At 44.3% G+C, this 14,139-nt stretch overlaps 1 protein-coding gene and 1 pseudogene across 4 annotated transcripts in view; one reads left to right on the top strand and one right to left on the bottom strand.

Annotated features, from left to right (window-relative positions):
* Positions 1-834: 834 nt before the first annotated feature.
* The window catches only part of Vps39 (VPS39 subunit of HOPS complex), a 44,341-nt gene continuing 31,036 nt past the window's right edge, over positions 835-14,139 (top strand). Inside the window, exons 1-5 of one of the 4 annotated variants that reach the window (XM_037205144.1) lie at positions 835-1,059; positions 6,695-6,760; positions 12,695-12,727; positions 13,184-13,248; positions 13,931-13,973. In XM_037205144.1, the coding sequence (XP_037061039.1) occupies positions 987-1,059; positions 6,695-6,760; positions 12,695-12,727; positions 13,184-13,248; positions 13,931-13,973 (280 nt within the window). In that variant the 5' untranslated portion in view covers positions 835-986. The other 3 variants (XM_037205145.1, XM_028854397.2, XM_028854398.2) reach the window with 3 other exon arrangements.
* Positions 11,195-12,171, bottom strand: LOC114681110 (annotated as a pseudogene).

The following is a 14,139-nucleotide window of genomic DNA, read 5'->3' as shown; positions in this document are numbered from 1 at the left end:
TAGAATCTCTCTAGCAGGTAAATTCTGAGGGATGTCTCCAAACATCCTCTAGTGCATAACACAGTTTCACATGCAGCCCCTAAAAAATTGTGCTGGAGCTGAGAAACACTAGCCTATAATGGTATGAAGTGAGTTCATACTGTTCCTCTCCAAAGTTTTAAGTCAAGTTGGAATGAAGCACAAAGTTGTATTTTGAAAGTTGCTGGTGTAGGGACAGGAGAGAACCACTGATCTACATACAGCTTTAATGCTGTAAACCTAAGGTAGTTGAATTAGTTGAACTGTAATGATGATACTAAAGCATATCTATTGACTAGTTAAGAGTATATCAGACTTGATAGATGCTCACAATTGTAATAGGCCTTATGCTGAAACAGTCTTTGCAGAGTAGGAAAGGCCTGCAAGGTCCATTTCCGGGGTGTTAGGGGTGGGTGGGTGGCCTACAAATTTCCTAAGTGGTGTATCTCCAACCCAAGTCTGACGCCAAGGCAGAAATTCCTTTGGTTTTTTTTTTTTTTTTTTTTTTTTTCCGGGGTGGGAGAGCTGGTTTTTGTTTGAGACAGGGCCTCACATATCCTAGGCTGGCTTCAAATTCGCTATGCAAATGAAAGTATCTCTGAACTTGTGATCCTCCTGAGTGCTGGGATTTCTGGAGTGTGCCATCTCTCCTGGCACTCGAGCCACTGAGCCATATTTCCAGACAGCACGAGGTCTTCACTACGTTTACTGCCTAGGACGACTCCAAAATTGGGACCAGTTTCCGCCTTTCTACACCAGCTGTCAAGATGGGAACTCAAAGGGAGGGGCGGAGCTCGTTGCAGCGGAAGGGGCGGGCTTAAGTCAGCAGGAAGTCCGGCTGCAAGGATGGCCGTGTTGCCAAAGGTCCTGTAACAGGGTCCCAGGTGGGATCTGGGTCGTCCCTGTCTTCGGGTCGCAGGCTCCGCCCTGCAGCCGGGGCGGGACGGCAGCAGAGAAGTTCCGCAGCCATGCACGACGCTTTCGAGCCGGTTCCGATCCTGGAAAAGCTTCCCCTGCAAATCGACTGCCTAGCTGCCTGGGGTGAGCCGCGGGGCCTCGGGCCAGGGAGGTGGCTGCCCCTCGCGCCTGACTGGAAGGAGACAAGGCGTCTGACCGTGTAGGTGGGCTGAGGACGCAGGCTGTCCGAGAGGGCAGAGATAACCGGACTGGGCACCCGGGGCTGCTTGCGCGATCTCTAAGGACAGTCCATTTGCGGGCGTTCAGCTCTCTCGTGCACTGTGCATTTGGAAGTTGGGCTTGCTGTATTAATTGTGCTCGATTGGGGCCCATTTCTGTGTCCAAGAAGTCCTGAGCGGAAAGGGCAAAGCATCAGGAAGTCGTTAAGCTGTCAGGGGCTTGAACTTGTTCAAATAAATGATTGTGGTGTTTTTAGGTGAAAGACACAGGTGGTTTACCGGACACTGAACACTTTAGCACCGTATGTTTCAGAACCCTAGTGTTCACTCAGTTTACTTTTCTTTATGGTACATAGCTCACATAGTCACTTAATCTAAGTGGTTAAGCGCCTTATGTCGTGAAGTGCCCAAGTTACCTGACTCTGAAGTGGGAGAGCATCATAACAGACTGCCGTGAAACCTAACCCACACGACCTTGTATACTTTTTTCTTGGGATTGGCTAGTGCAGAAAGCAAGGTCAGCATCTTTTGTGTGTTCTGGAGTTCAAGAATGTAAATCTTGGCTCTCAGCTACATTGAGTGCTTTTCCATGAATCGTTATTACCTGTTACAACCCCCAAAGGCTAAGTAGAAAATAATTTAAAGTCTTTTCTATTAATGTCCATGTCCTAGAAATCAAGGGCCTATATGCAAAGGTAAAGTTTAGAGAACTTACTTAGTTTTTACACTGAGGAAGGTACCATGATGGACCATGTGGAAATCTTGATGGTGACCAGTGTCCTATGCATCTATTGATAGTTCTATCCAGCCATCCTTTCCTGAAAGGACTTTGTGGACTCCTTAGAGGGATTCAGACTTTTGTGTTACTCTGTGGCTTTCCTCTTTGAGCAGCCTCTAGCCTCTGTAAAATAGTACCCCCACTGTAAACTGGCCTAGTCCTTTGAATTAGGGAGAGAATCCTATTTCTTACAAACATCTCAAGAAAATCTCATTTCCTGGAGGAAAGTGCTCTCAGTAGAAAATAATAAATGAAGGGATTCATTTCTCTATTGTTTCATCAAACATGTATTAGATACCTACCTGGACTAAGTCTCTCCACCAGGGACAGGAATGCAAGGATGAATGAGAAATGGTGCCAGTGTACCTAGAACACAATGAGGACCAAATGCATGAGGACATATTAGGGTGCCAGGTAAACGATTTCAACATGCAGGGCAGGTACTCAATTCAGTCTAAAACATATGCACCCGAGAAGGATGCATGCAGCTGCTTTCACAGGCTTGACTTAGCTTGTTGGAATCATGGCCCTCTTTCCCCTCTAAGAGAGACTCATTAACTTCGCGTTGTCAGAGTAAAGATTCCACTCAGCTGAGGTTCTTAAAAACAGTTTTGAAATGAGAAGTAACTTTTGTTCTCGTTTGACCCCTCACCAACGAGAAGAAATGCGCTGTCTCCTAGGTTACCAAGGTCAGTGTCAGTACAGGAAGGTTGTTTGCTTTTCCTTGTATCAAATGATTTCATTTTCAGGCTTTAGATAATAATTATTGCTACTTTAGCACTAATGATGATTGCTCCTAGTCATTGCTCCTTTTATGTATGTTGTTCTTTCACCTGGGATCCAGAAATCAGATCATGTAGAGCCAGACAGAATTTAAGCTGGAAGACTGTGGCACAGTTCATCTCTCTTCTGGGCATGGAAATGAGGACATTGATGTCCCTCCCTGAATTCCAGTTATAGATGCCAACTTTTTTTTAGCATTGGGATGTCTAATAGCATGACCCTAACCATTCTAGATTTTTAAGTGCTTTTTAGATGCATATGTTTTATCTGTATGAGTAATTGCCTGCGTGTTTGTTTGTGCATCCTGCGTGTGCCTGAGGATGTAAGAAGGTGCCAGATCCCCTGGAACTTGGGATCTGAAGCTACATATGGTTGTAAGCCACCATGTGGGTTCTTGAACCAAACTCAGGTCCTCCCAAAGAGCAGCAAAGGCTCTTAAACTCTGAGCCATCGATCCAGCTCCTGTTCTAGATTATAATGCCACCAAATACTCCTATCGTGTGTCCCATGTTGTAATAAATCTTATTTCTTTTTCTCTTTAGTTGAGGCAAAAGGCCTTGGAATCACGGTTGACTTCTCACATTCTCAGTCTACCAAAGGATTTTGACTGACCTGAATAAATCTCCAGTCTAGGCATTTCTTCCATTCCTGTTGCTGTTGATGAAGGAAGGCTCTGTCTTTTATCTGAGTTACCCTGCTAGTGTTCTCGTTTACCTTAGCCTGATAGATTAAGCCTTTGAAGACTTGAGTCCCATTGCATCTCTCTCTCTTTTGCTCAAACCCCTGAAGTGGCATTAACATAACTAGACTAAGTTCCAAAGTTTTCACCATGGCTGGCAGCATTGGGCATGATCATCTAGGAGGCTAAGACAAGAGCATGGGGAGCCCAGGATTTCAGGACCAACCTATTCTGTGTTGGGAGACACTGTAGACCTTGTCTCAAAATAAGAACAAGCAGACAGAACACGTGAATTGTGTATGTATGCCTGTGTATATTTGTATTTGTGAAAACTGCTCATTTTTACTTGTATGGCCCAAAGAAACACTGGAAGAATAAACCAGAATTACTAAATGATAGCTGTAGCTTTAGAAAGGACAGCAGTGGATAGAGTGGACAGTAATGTAGACTTTTCATAGATTTTGGGCTTGTTTGTTTCTGTTTGTGCTGTATATTTGTTTATTTGTTTGAAATAAGATATCACTATATGTTTCTTACTGGCCTATAACTCTCTACGTAGACCAGGCTGGCCGTGAACTCAGAGATGTGCCTGCCGCTGCCTCTGCCTCTGCCTCTGGCTCCTTCATGCTGAGATTTAAGGCATTCATCACCACATCCAGCCCAATTTTTGGTTTTAAGCCGCCACACACACACACACACACACACACACACACACACACACACTATATATATATATATATATATATATATATATATATTATAATATATTTAATTTATATTATATAATTAGAAATCAAATTTAATTTATAAATGCCAAGTTAGGCTGCGTTATACTGCTGGACAGACAGAGTTTCATCACGGTGATATGAGCAAGAGGTCCCAGCCTTGCTCATTTCCCAGGGAGTTCGGATCTAACCTCTAGCCTCAGGACTGGGTCTTACTTCCCCTTGTTATGACCAGGACTCAATATGGAGCCAGGACTGACCTTCAATTCATGATCCTCCTTGTAGCAGGAATCTTAAAAGTTCTTATTAATAAAATCAAACCCGAGGCGAGTTATTGGGGTCCATGCTGGTAGATCAGAGAGACAGAACAAGCCACAGCTATATCACCTCGCCGGATCCTCAGCTGGTCTTGTCTCCTCAGACTGGAGGCCTCTGAGTCCTCATCCGGAATGAATCTCAGCTGAACTGAACCAGCCAAATGCTTAACCAGCCAAAACCTTCTAGTTTCTGGTCCTCACGCTTTATATATCTTTTTGCTACCACCACTCCCTGGGATTAAAGGCTGGCTTTCTGGGATTAAAGGTGTGTCACCATGCTTGGCTGTTTCCAATGTGGCCTTCAACTCACAGAGATCCAGAGGGATTTTTATCTCTGGAATGCTAGGATTAAAGGTGTGAGTGCCACCATTTTCTAGCCTTTGTATCTAGTGACTGTCTGTTCTCTGACCCCCAGATAAATTTATTAGGGTACACAATATTTTGGGGAACACAATACCACCACACCTCCTACCACTTGAGTCCTGGGATTACAGGTATGGGCCACCACACCCACCTGCTTGGTAGTTTTCTGGGACTGACTCTAGTTGGTTTACATGTGTATTACGTGGTTGGGTAAGATGTTCTGTTTTCTGATATGCAGTATTGATTCCCAGGTGAACATCCATGTCGTGCTGCTCCCGGTCTGCCAGGCTTTTTGTTTTCTCTCTGTTGTGTGAGTCCGTGAGTGCAATGGCGTGCCCTTTCTAGACAGTCATATTACAGCATTTTTCCACTGTCCTCCAGCTCTTACTTTCTTTTTAACCTCCTCTTCCAAAATGTTTCCTGCGCCTTGGCGGGATGGGGGTGGGGTGTTTCTGTAGATGTCTGTGTAGGGATGAGCACTCAATAGTCACTTTTTCCCAGCACTTTAACCAGTCATGAGACTCTTCATTAACTACTGTCAACTGCAGAAGACGCCTCCCTGGCCACGTCTGAGAGTAGCATGTGGTAATGAGCATGACCATAGATCTTTAGAAGGCAGTTTGATGCCATGTCCCTGGAACAACAGTAGCAGATAATGGTAGCAGTTTACCACCACCCCTACCCCCCAACCCCCCGCAGGGCTTATGACCCCCGAAGCCAGGGACTTTTGATTAGATTTACCTCTTGGGGAGCAGGTCTCAAATCTAATCGTAAGCTGGTTGGTTACCCACCTAACCACTGTGTAGTCACTGTTGCCCCAGTGGACATCTCCCGCCTGGTAGGTTGGTGTTAGAGCATTCAGGGTTCCCAGCTGAGTATCACCACTGTTGATTTTTCTCTCCTCGTAGCCTGCGTGGCACCTCGTAGTTCTGGGACGGCTACTCCGCAGGGAGGAAATGCCTAGGTCAGTTCCAGCTCAGTTTCTCCGTGCCCTGCAACCAGAGTGAGTTGTGTCTTCAGCAGTAGTGGCTTGCCCTCTAGATGTGGCGGGAGACCAAGAGTGATGGCAGTACACTGTATTGTTTGGGGGGCCTCTGTGACCTTCCTGGCCAGTAACATGAGGTGTCCCACAGCTAGTGCTGAGATTTTCATTTGGTAACCAACTTCTTCCTGGAAAAGCATTGTCCACCCATATAGGATGCCTGTGTTCAAATTCTTTCTCTTGCTAAAATGATACACACACACACACACACACACACACACACACACACACACACACGTATGTTACTTTTTTTTATTTATTAGTTTGAGACAAGGTCTCACTAGGTAGTGCTTACTGGTCTAGAACTCACTCTGTGGATCAGGCTGGCCTCCAACTCGGAGAAATAAAACATTATGTTTTCAATTTACTTACAAAGTAGTGGATCCATGAGGCTTTTTCATACATCCTTAGTTTTGGTTAGCCCATCCCCATTCCCTGTCCCCCAAACTTAATTTTAAACAATGAAGCCAAGGACATTTCTTTTTTTTTTTTTTTAATCTGCTAACTTTCTAACCTAAAAATAATTTTATTTGGTAGCCCAGGCTAGCTTTAAACTCACGGAAGTCCTCCTGCCGTAGTGGTCCAAGTGCTGAGATTATAGGTGTGGGCTACACATCTGGCAGAATAAGTACTTTTTGGTTGTTTCATTTTCTGACACCCCTTTTCTCTTCCTCTTCCTTTTCAGCCCTTCTGCTGTGCCCCCCAATCTCCCCAAAACCTTGAATGCAGGATTTATATGTCTCACACCAGGCAGGTGCTCTGCTACTGAGCCACAACTCCAGCTCCTCAGACCCAAGTTAAAGAACTAGGGTTTTCACGAAAGCTCATTAACTGTCTCTGGGCTCTTTTCTAGAGGAATGGCTTCTTGTTGGAACCAAACAAGGACATCTTCTTCTCTACAGGATTCGGAAGGATGTTGGTAAGTGTCTCAAACCAAGAAACAGCTGACTTGTGGTGATACGAAAGAAAGCTTTACTAGTTAACTAGTTAACTAGTGCACAGCTGTGAAAACAGATTCCTAGACCAGTAAAGGAGTGGCTAGGAGAGAGGACTGTGAGGACTGAGAGAGGGGAGAGAAGGAGAAGCATGAGAATCTCCTGGGATCTGTTTTCTTTAACAGACTGTTTCCTCCTCTAGTGGGTTGAGCTGAATAGCACACACCTTCTTATATAGGAGATTGACTGCTTAATAAGAAATGTTTCTGATGGGATAAGAATCCTGTATAAATGCTATATAGTGATAGGCAAAAAGAGAAAATCCTGTCAAGAACAGTGTCCATTGATGTGGGTGGCGCTAACCTATGAGGCTAGGCTACGAAGAGGGCAGTCTAGGTTTGTGTACAGTTTTACTTCTTGGCCACATGATGGGTGAATCCTTTCCAATACCAGCATTCTCTTTTGTAAACTTTGACAAAGTTGTTGGGAGCAGGTAAAGCAGTAATAGGCTTGGAAGAACTTTAAAAACTAAAGCTCTTTGTCAGTAATGGTGTACAATAATAACTAAAGTGTTTGAAAGGTGTCCTGCTAAGGACTATCCCCTTTTTTTCTAGTTTATGCCTATACTTTTCTTTATGGAAAATGGATGTTTGGGGGGTTGGAAAGAGAGCCCCACTGGTAGTTTGTGCCTTGTCAGTACGAGGATCCCCAGAACTGTCATAAAACAGCCAGGCTTACCATGCATGCTTGGAAACACAGGTCTGAGGAAGTAGAGACGGGCAGACTAACAGAATTATTGAGTTCCAGGTCCCAGTGACAGACCTCATCTCAAAAACCAAAGGTGGAACATCATCTGATGTCCTCTGGCCTCCACCTGCATGTGCACACCTGTACATATGTTCCTGGACACAGGTGTGGACACACAGAAAGAAAAAGAAAGCTGATGTTTGCATATTATACCCTAAAATCACAAGAAGACCAAGTTGTCATTATTCGATCGTAATGGACCCGGAAGTCCAACAATCACATAGTTTTAATTTTTTTCATTTTATTATATTTATTTATGTGTATATGTTTCCGTGTCTGTCTGTCTGTCTGTCTGTGTCTATGTACACATACATTCATACACATATATATATAACTAGGGAGGACAGAAGAAGGCATCAGATCCCCTGGAGCTGGAGTTGTAGGTGGTCGTCAGCTGACAGATGTGGATGTGCTCTTAACCATAAGCCATCTCAACAGCCCCAGCAATTACAGTTTTCAACCTGATATGTATTTCCTTAGTAGCTGAGGGTAAGAGTAGACATAGGACCCTCTCTTTTGGAATCTGGAAAGGGCTCTCATAACATTGGGGAAAAGAATATCTTTCTGAAGCAATACAGAAAAAGGAAGGGCCCTCTCCTGGGCATGGTGGCTTACCCATAATGCTCAGGAGACTGAGGCAGAAGGGTCACAAGTTTAAGGTTAGCCTGAGCTGTATAACAAGACCCTTTCTCATAATAAACAATAAAAAAGGCATCAGGCATGGTGGCTTGCACCTGTAATTGCAGCATGGAGGAGGAGGCTGAGACAGGGGAGTCATCCATGAGTTCATGGCCAGCTTTGCTTCACTACATAGTGAGCTGGTCTCAAAAACTAAACAAAATAAAAAGGAAGATCAGGTTCTATGAAAGGTAAGAGGAGAAACCAGAGACTAAAATAGAGAGTCTATTTCATTCCTAAGTTATTCAACTTTCTTTTAAGTCAGGGGTCATCAAGCTTCTTCAAGAGTCCAAAGAAGGCAGGAAAGTTGGAATAGCAGTTAAGAACAGTTGCTCTCGGGCTGGAGAGATGGCTCAGAGGTTAAGAGCACCGACTGTTCTTCCAGAGGTCTTGAGTTCAATTCCCAGCAACCACATGGTGGCTCACAACCATCTGTAATGAGATCTGGCGCCCTCTTCTGTATACATAATAAATAAATAAATCTTTTTTTAAAAAAAAGAACAGTTGCTCTCCCAGAGGACCCGAGTTTGGTTCCCAACACCCTTATTGGCTTACAACTTCTTGTAACTCCAATTCAATCTGGTGCCCTTTTTTGGCTTCCATAGATACCCACATATGCTTACATGGAAACAAATATGTACACATAGATAAAAATTAATCTTTAAGTAAAAAACAGCAAAGTCCATTTACTGGGCTGGAGAGATGGCGCAATGGTTAAGAGTGCATACTGCTTTTTCAAAGGACCCTAGTTTAGTCCTAGCACCCACATTGGGCCTCTCATAACCACCTGTAACTCCAGGGTTTTTTTGTATATTTTGCCCCCCCACTTTTCCCCAGGGTACTTTTGAGCAGGAGCAGCAGGAAATATTAGAAATATAGCTAGAGAGAGACAGACAGAAACACAGAAGAGCCTCTCATAACCACCTGTAACTCCAGGTTACCCAACACCCCCGTCTGGCCTGTGTGTGCAAAATTAAAAACTTTTTAAAATTAAACCTTCAAGCCAGGCAGGCAGTGGTGGCGCACCCCTTTATCCCAGCACTTGGGAGGCAGAGGCAGGCAAATCTCTTGAGTTTGAGGCCAGCCTGGTCTATAGAGTAAGTTCCAGGACAGCCAGGGCTACACAAAGAAACCCTGTCTCGAAAAAGCAAAAACAAAACAAAACAAAAAAAATTTTAAATCTTCAAGTAGAAAAAAAAAAGTCCAAGTTAGCCTCTATGGGTCATAAAATCTGTGTTGTCATGAGTTTAATTCTGCCACTGTAGACTGACAGCAGCCATGTGTCTAAATTAGTGAACAGTACCATGTTCTATACTAAAACTATTACACACAGAGAGGGCTCTGTGGATAGTACTTTGCTCATCCTTGCTTTAAAGTTGAAGTTCTCAAAGCTAGAATGTTTTTATTCTATGACATATGTAGTCATTGATTTAAATATTAAACTTACCATGAACTATCTAAAATATTTAACAGTTGTTCTTTTGGCAATATGCCATGGGTTCCGATTTAAGCGGAGGGGGATAGAAAACTCAATAATAATTGCTTCTCAGCCTTTTGGTTAAGGTCAAATGCAGAACACTACAATAAAACAAAACAAAAATAAAGAATCAGCGAGGCCTGGTGGCTCACATCTGTAATCGTAGCACTTTGGAGCCTGAGGCAGGAGGATTGCCATGAGTTTGAGAGTACCTGGGCCTAGGTGTGGGACCCGGCTTCACAGACAGTCATCAATCCATCAATAAAAGTAAAAATTAAAAAATGTGGGAGCTCATGGAAGCTTCCTTGTGAGATGGGAGTTTGCCTGACACAGCAGAGCTGCATAAGGGGCGGTTTGACCCCGGGCGAGGTCGCCAGGCGGCTGGAAGGGCCTGCACTTGACTGTGCCTGGGGGGAGGTTTTTGTGCTCCTTCCTTTGGCAGAGACAATCAGGGCCCAGTGGATTAGGATCCGGGCCCTCCCGAGGCTCTTCTGTGTTTCTGTCTGTCTCTAGCTATATTTCTAATATTTCCTGCTGCTCCTGCTCAAAAGTACCCTGGGGAAAAGTGGGGGGGGGGCAAAATATACAAAAACAGTCTTTCAGGCCAGGTGTGGTGACTTCATGTCTGTAATTCCATGACGTAGAAAGCTGATGCAGGAGTATTGCTTCAAATTCAAGACTAGCCCGGCCTCCATAGTTAGTTTTAGGTATGCAGGCCCGCGGTGTTTTGTATGTTGTTCTGTTATGAGATGAACTGGCTGATTTTTTTTTTTTTTTAATGACACATTAGTTTTGCCTGAAAGACTAGTTTTTCAGACCCCTTGGGGTATTGAGTAAAGTTTTTTTGTTTGTTTGTTTTTCAAGACAGGGTCTTACTATGTTAACTCATAGAGATCCACCTGCCTCTGCCTCCCGAGTGCTGGGATTAAAGGTGTGTGCCACTGTGCTTGGCTGTTTTGTTTGTTTGTGTGTGTGTGTTTGTTTTGTTTTTAAAGAAGTCACTTCAGAGGAAGACAACTGGCAGTATTTGTCAAAAGTTATAAAAGTTAGCACTTCCAGCAGAAAGTGAGAGTTGTGGCCAGTCAGTGCATACCCCATAAGCTTGCTGCCTTCTCAGACCTTAAAGAATTTTTTAACTCATCCAACATTGATTTGACTAGAAACCATTGCTAGTGCTGCTACAGAAGGCTTCCCCCTTCCCTACTCACTTGCAGTTTCCACCAGAGAAGGGGAACTAGAGCAGGAGGGGGGCAGATGGGAGACCTGGGGACTTCAGGAAGCTCAGGGAAGGGCAGGAGGGGGGCAGATGGGAGATGTGGGGACTTCAGGAAGCTCAGGGAAGGGCAGGAGGGGGGCAGATGGGGTATATGCAAAGGTGGATTCCAGGCTGCTACAGGACCATCCAGGAAAGACAGGTCTGTGAGACATTTCAGTCCTTCCTGTCACTAGGTGTCTGTCAAGAAGGGTAGCCAGCAGGTCTCAGGCTCTGCCTCCAGGCTCTCCAGTACTGAGCCAGGGCTGCTTTGATGGTGGTCACCAGCTTCCAAAACCTGCTCTGGGCACCCAGATAGCCACACCCCTCTTCCTCAAAGTGAAGCAACTTCCCATCTACTGTCGTTGGAAATAACCTGGAGGGTTATAATAACCTGTCCACAAATAATCGGACATCCAGGGAACTCCTCTTCTAGCTTTCTCTTGACCCAGAGGTACTTTGGCTTATAGCCTCAAGCTCCATAGAACACAACTGGAATAGGCAGTGAGCAGCCTGGCTCTGGATTGCAGCTCCTATGAAGTATAAGAACCAGGTGTGGCCAGCTCTGGAGACCCTGAGGTCTTGTCTTTAAAGATTTTTTGGTTGAGGATGGGGATGGCATTACATAATGAGTATGATGTTAAATATTCTAAAATGCAATATGCTATCCTTTGGAAAATTTGTGACTTGGTGAAATTATTTTTCCAGATGTTAGTTTCCAGTTGAAGTTTCAAATCATGCATGAAAAGGGCCATCCAGTGCATCAGACAGACCAGTGTGCTCTTAATGTAACCGAATAAAAAGTTCACTGATATGTCTGAGGGTGAGTCCTCATTCTGAGAAACTCCCTTTGTCAAGTATATTATCGACAGTGAAAATCCAGTTACTTGAATAGAATATTGCTCTTTTCCAGCTCTATCTGTGTGAGAGCAGATGTGTGTTGAGCACTGGCTGTTCCCCTAGCTACTTAGTCCATCAGACAGCTCAAATGTGATTTTGGAACCTGTCATAGTACAGCATAGCTGTAATCCCAACACCTTTGGAGGCTGAAACAGAAGAAGGTCAAGAGCTCCAGACCATCTTGTTTCAAAAGGATATATAAAAAGGCCCTGTTTCAAAAATGCAGTGAGACCCTGTCTCAAGACAGTCAAACCAACCAACCAGTGAGGGGCCATTGACATGGTCCGGTAGGTGAAGTACTTGGCTGACAACCCAGATCAATCCCCAGAACCTGTGTAAGGGTAGAGAGAACCAGCCCCACAGTGTTGTCCTTTGCCATGACAATGTGTGCTCCTGCCCCAGCAACAAAATAAAATTAGGAAAAAGTGAAAACCCATGTAGAATTTGTGCCTATAATCTCAGCATTCGGGAGGCTGAGGCAGGAGGGGATTATAGTAAGTTCAAGGCCGGCCTGGGCTATGTAGTAAAACCTAGGCCACCATAGGCTACAAAGTAAGACCTTTTCTTAGAAAACATTGGGATAATAAGACCAGCAGCTCCTTGGGGTTAGTTGTGAGGCGATATAAAATGTAGATTAAAATCAATCCAGCACTTCGTGTCTAGTTACTGCTTCATAGTGCCGTCGGTATTGTAATTTCTCCCATTTTGATTGGGTAACTTCTGTAGCTGAATGTGTTTGTTTCCCCAGCCAGATGGGCTCATGTGTCTCTGTGGTGTTGTCTTTCTCCCCCTTTTTTGCAACAGTGCCAGCAGATGTAGCCTCACCTGAAAGCAGCAGTAAGTGTAGACGCATCCCCGCACTCTGGCTTGGAGATGGTGCTCTTTGCTCTGTCCTCTGGTGCAGGTTGCAGGGCTTCGCTCGGAGGCAGTTGTAGTGGAAGTCGACTTTGTGCTGGGTCTCAGGGCTTGCGCTTTCATGTGACGACTAATCTTTACTCTCTTCTTGAGAATCACTTGGCCAGTGTGTTTTGTAGAGTAAGGTCTTCAGACTCCAGGTACCCTGCTGCATTGGTAAGCATCGTGTGATCTTTTCTGCTGTGCTAAAGGTGCATGCAACCCTCTGCTGGAACCCTGGAGTTGAAAACCACCTACTGTGCTCAGTAAAGAGAGCTGCCTGTTTTAGACCTCGGACTTGTAGTCTTTTAGGTGTTTTTAGAGATTTATTAGGAGTGCAAATGGTACCATATTTTTATTTTATATTTGGAACTACAGAGGTTTTTTTGTTTCCCATAGGTTGTAACAGGTTTGAGGTAACACTAGAGAAGTCCAATAAGAACTTTTCCAAAAAGATCCAGCAGGTAAGTGGCCTTGATCCTTGCTGTATTATTCGGCTTCTCTGAGGCTCTTCTGTGTTAGTCTGGTTTTCAGTACTGTAATTCAATAACTGAACAAGGCTACTTTAGGAAGAAAATAGATGGACTGCGCTCACAGTTCTGGAAGTTCAAGAACACAGTGCTGCTGGCATCTCAGCCGTGATGAAAGCCTCGTGACAGGACACACACAAGGAAAGGTCATACTGTCACACAGGAAGCCAGAGATGATTCAGGAAGAGACCTGACCTGTTCACCTCTCTTGAGAACTAATTGAATCCCATGAGCACTAATCCACTCTCTTCTAATTATATATGCCATTGACTTCCCACCAGGCCTTACTCCTTAATGTCACCGCAGTGGGAACCAGGCTCACAACACATGCATTAGCTATTAAGGGATACACTCAAGCCCTAGCCAAAGCCAGAACTTGATGATGCTATTTAATTTGAATCCTCTTCTCTCCACCCTCTTTATATAGGGAATCTCTGCCTGTGGTCAGGTGCCTGAACCCTCTTTCACAAGCAGAAACCGTGGTCACACAGAAAAATGAGTCAGGAGTCTGTAACCAGTACAGGCCCTTTAGTCTGATTTAGTCTTCTTGTTAAGTGAATTTTTGTTAAACCTTACCAGAAATGTTAATTGAGTATAATGATTTGCTATTTTCCAGATCCATGTGGTTTCCCAGTTTAAGATTCTAGTCAGCTTGTTAGGTAAGAAAAGGGGCTACGTTTGTATTTCATGTGTTAATTTGACAGTTAACAATGAGCTGGTATCGTCTAACCATATACAGCAGGGCATACGGGTAATAAAAGCGGCATCTCCCATGACTTTGAACTCGAGTCTTCAAGATTCTCTGTCCAGTGATCAACAAGTAAT

The sequence above is a fragment of the Peromyscus leucopus genome, chromosome 4 (assembly GCF_004664715.2).
Source record: "Peromyscus leucopus breed LL Stock chromosome 4, UCI_PerLeu_2.1, whole genome shotgun sequence".
Taxonomy (NCBI): Eukaryota; Metazoa; Chordata; class Mammalia; order Rodentia; family Cricetidae; genus Peromyscus; species Peromyscus leucopus.
This window is presented reverse-complemented; position numbering and strand designations above follow the sequence as displayed.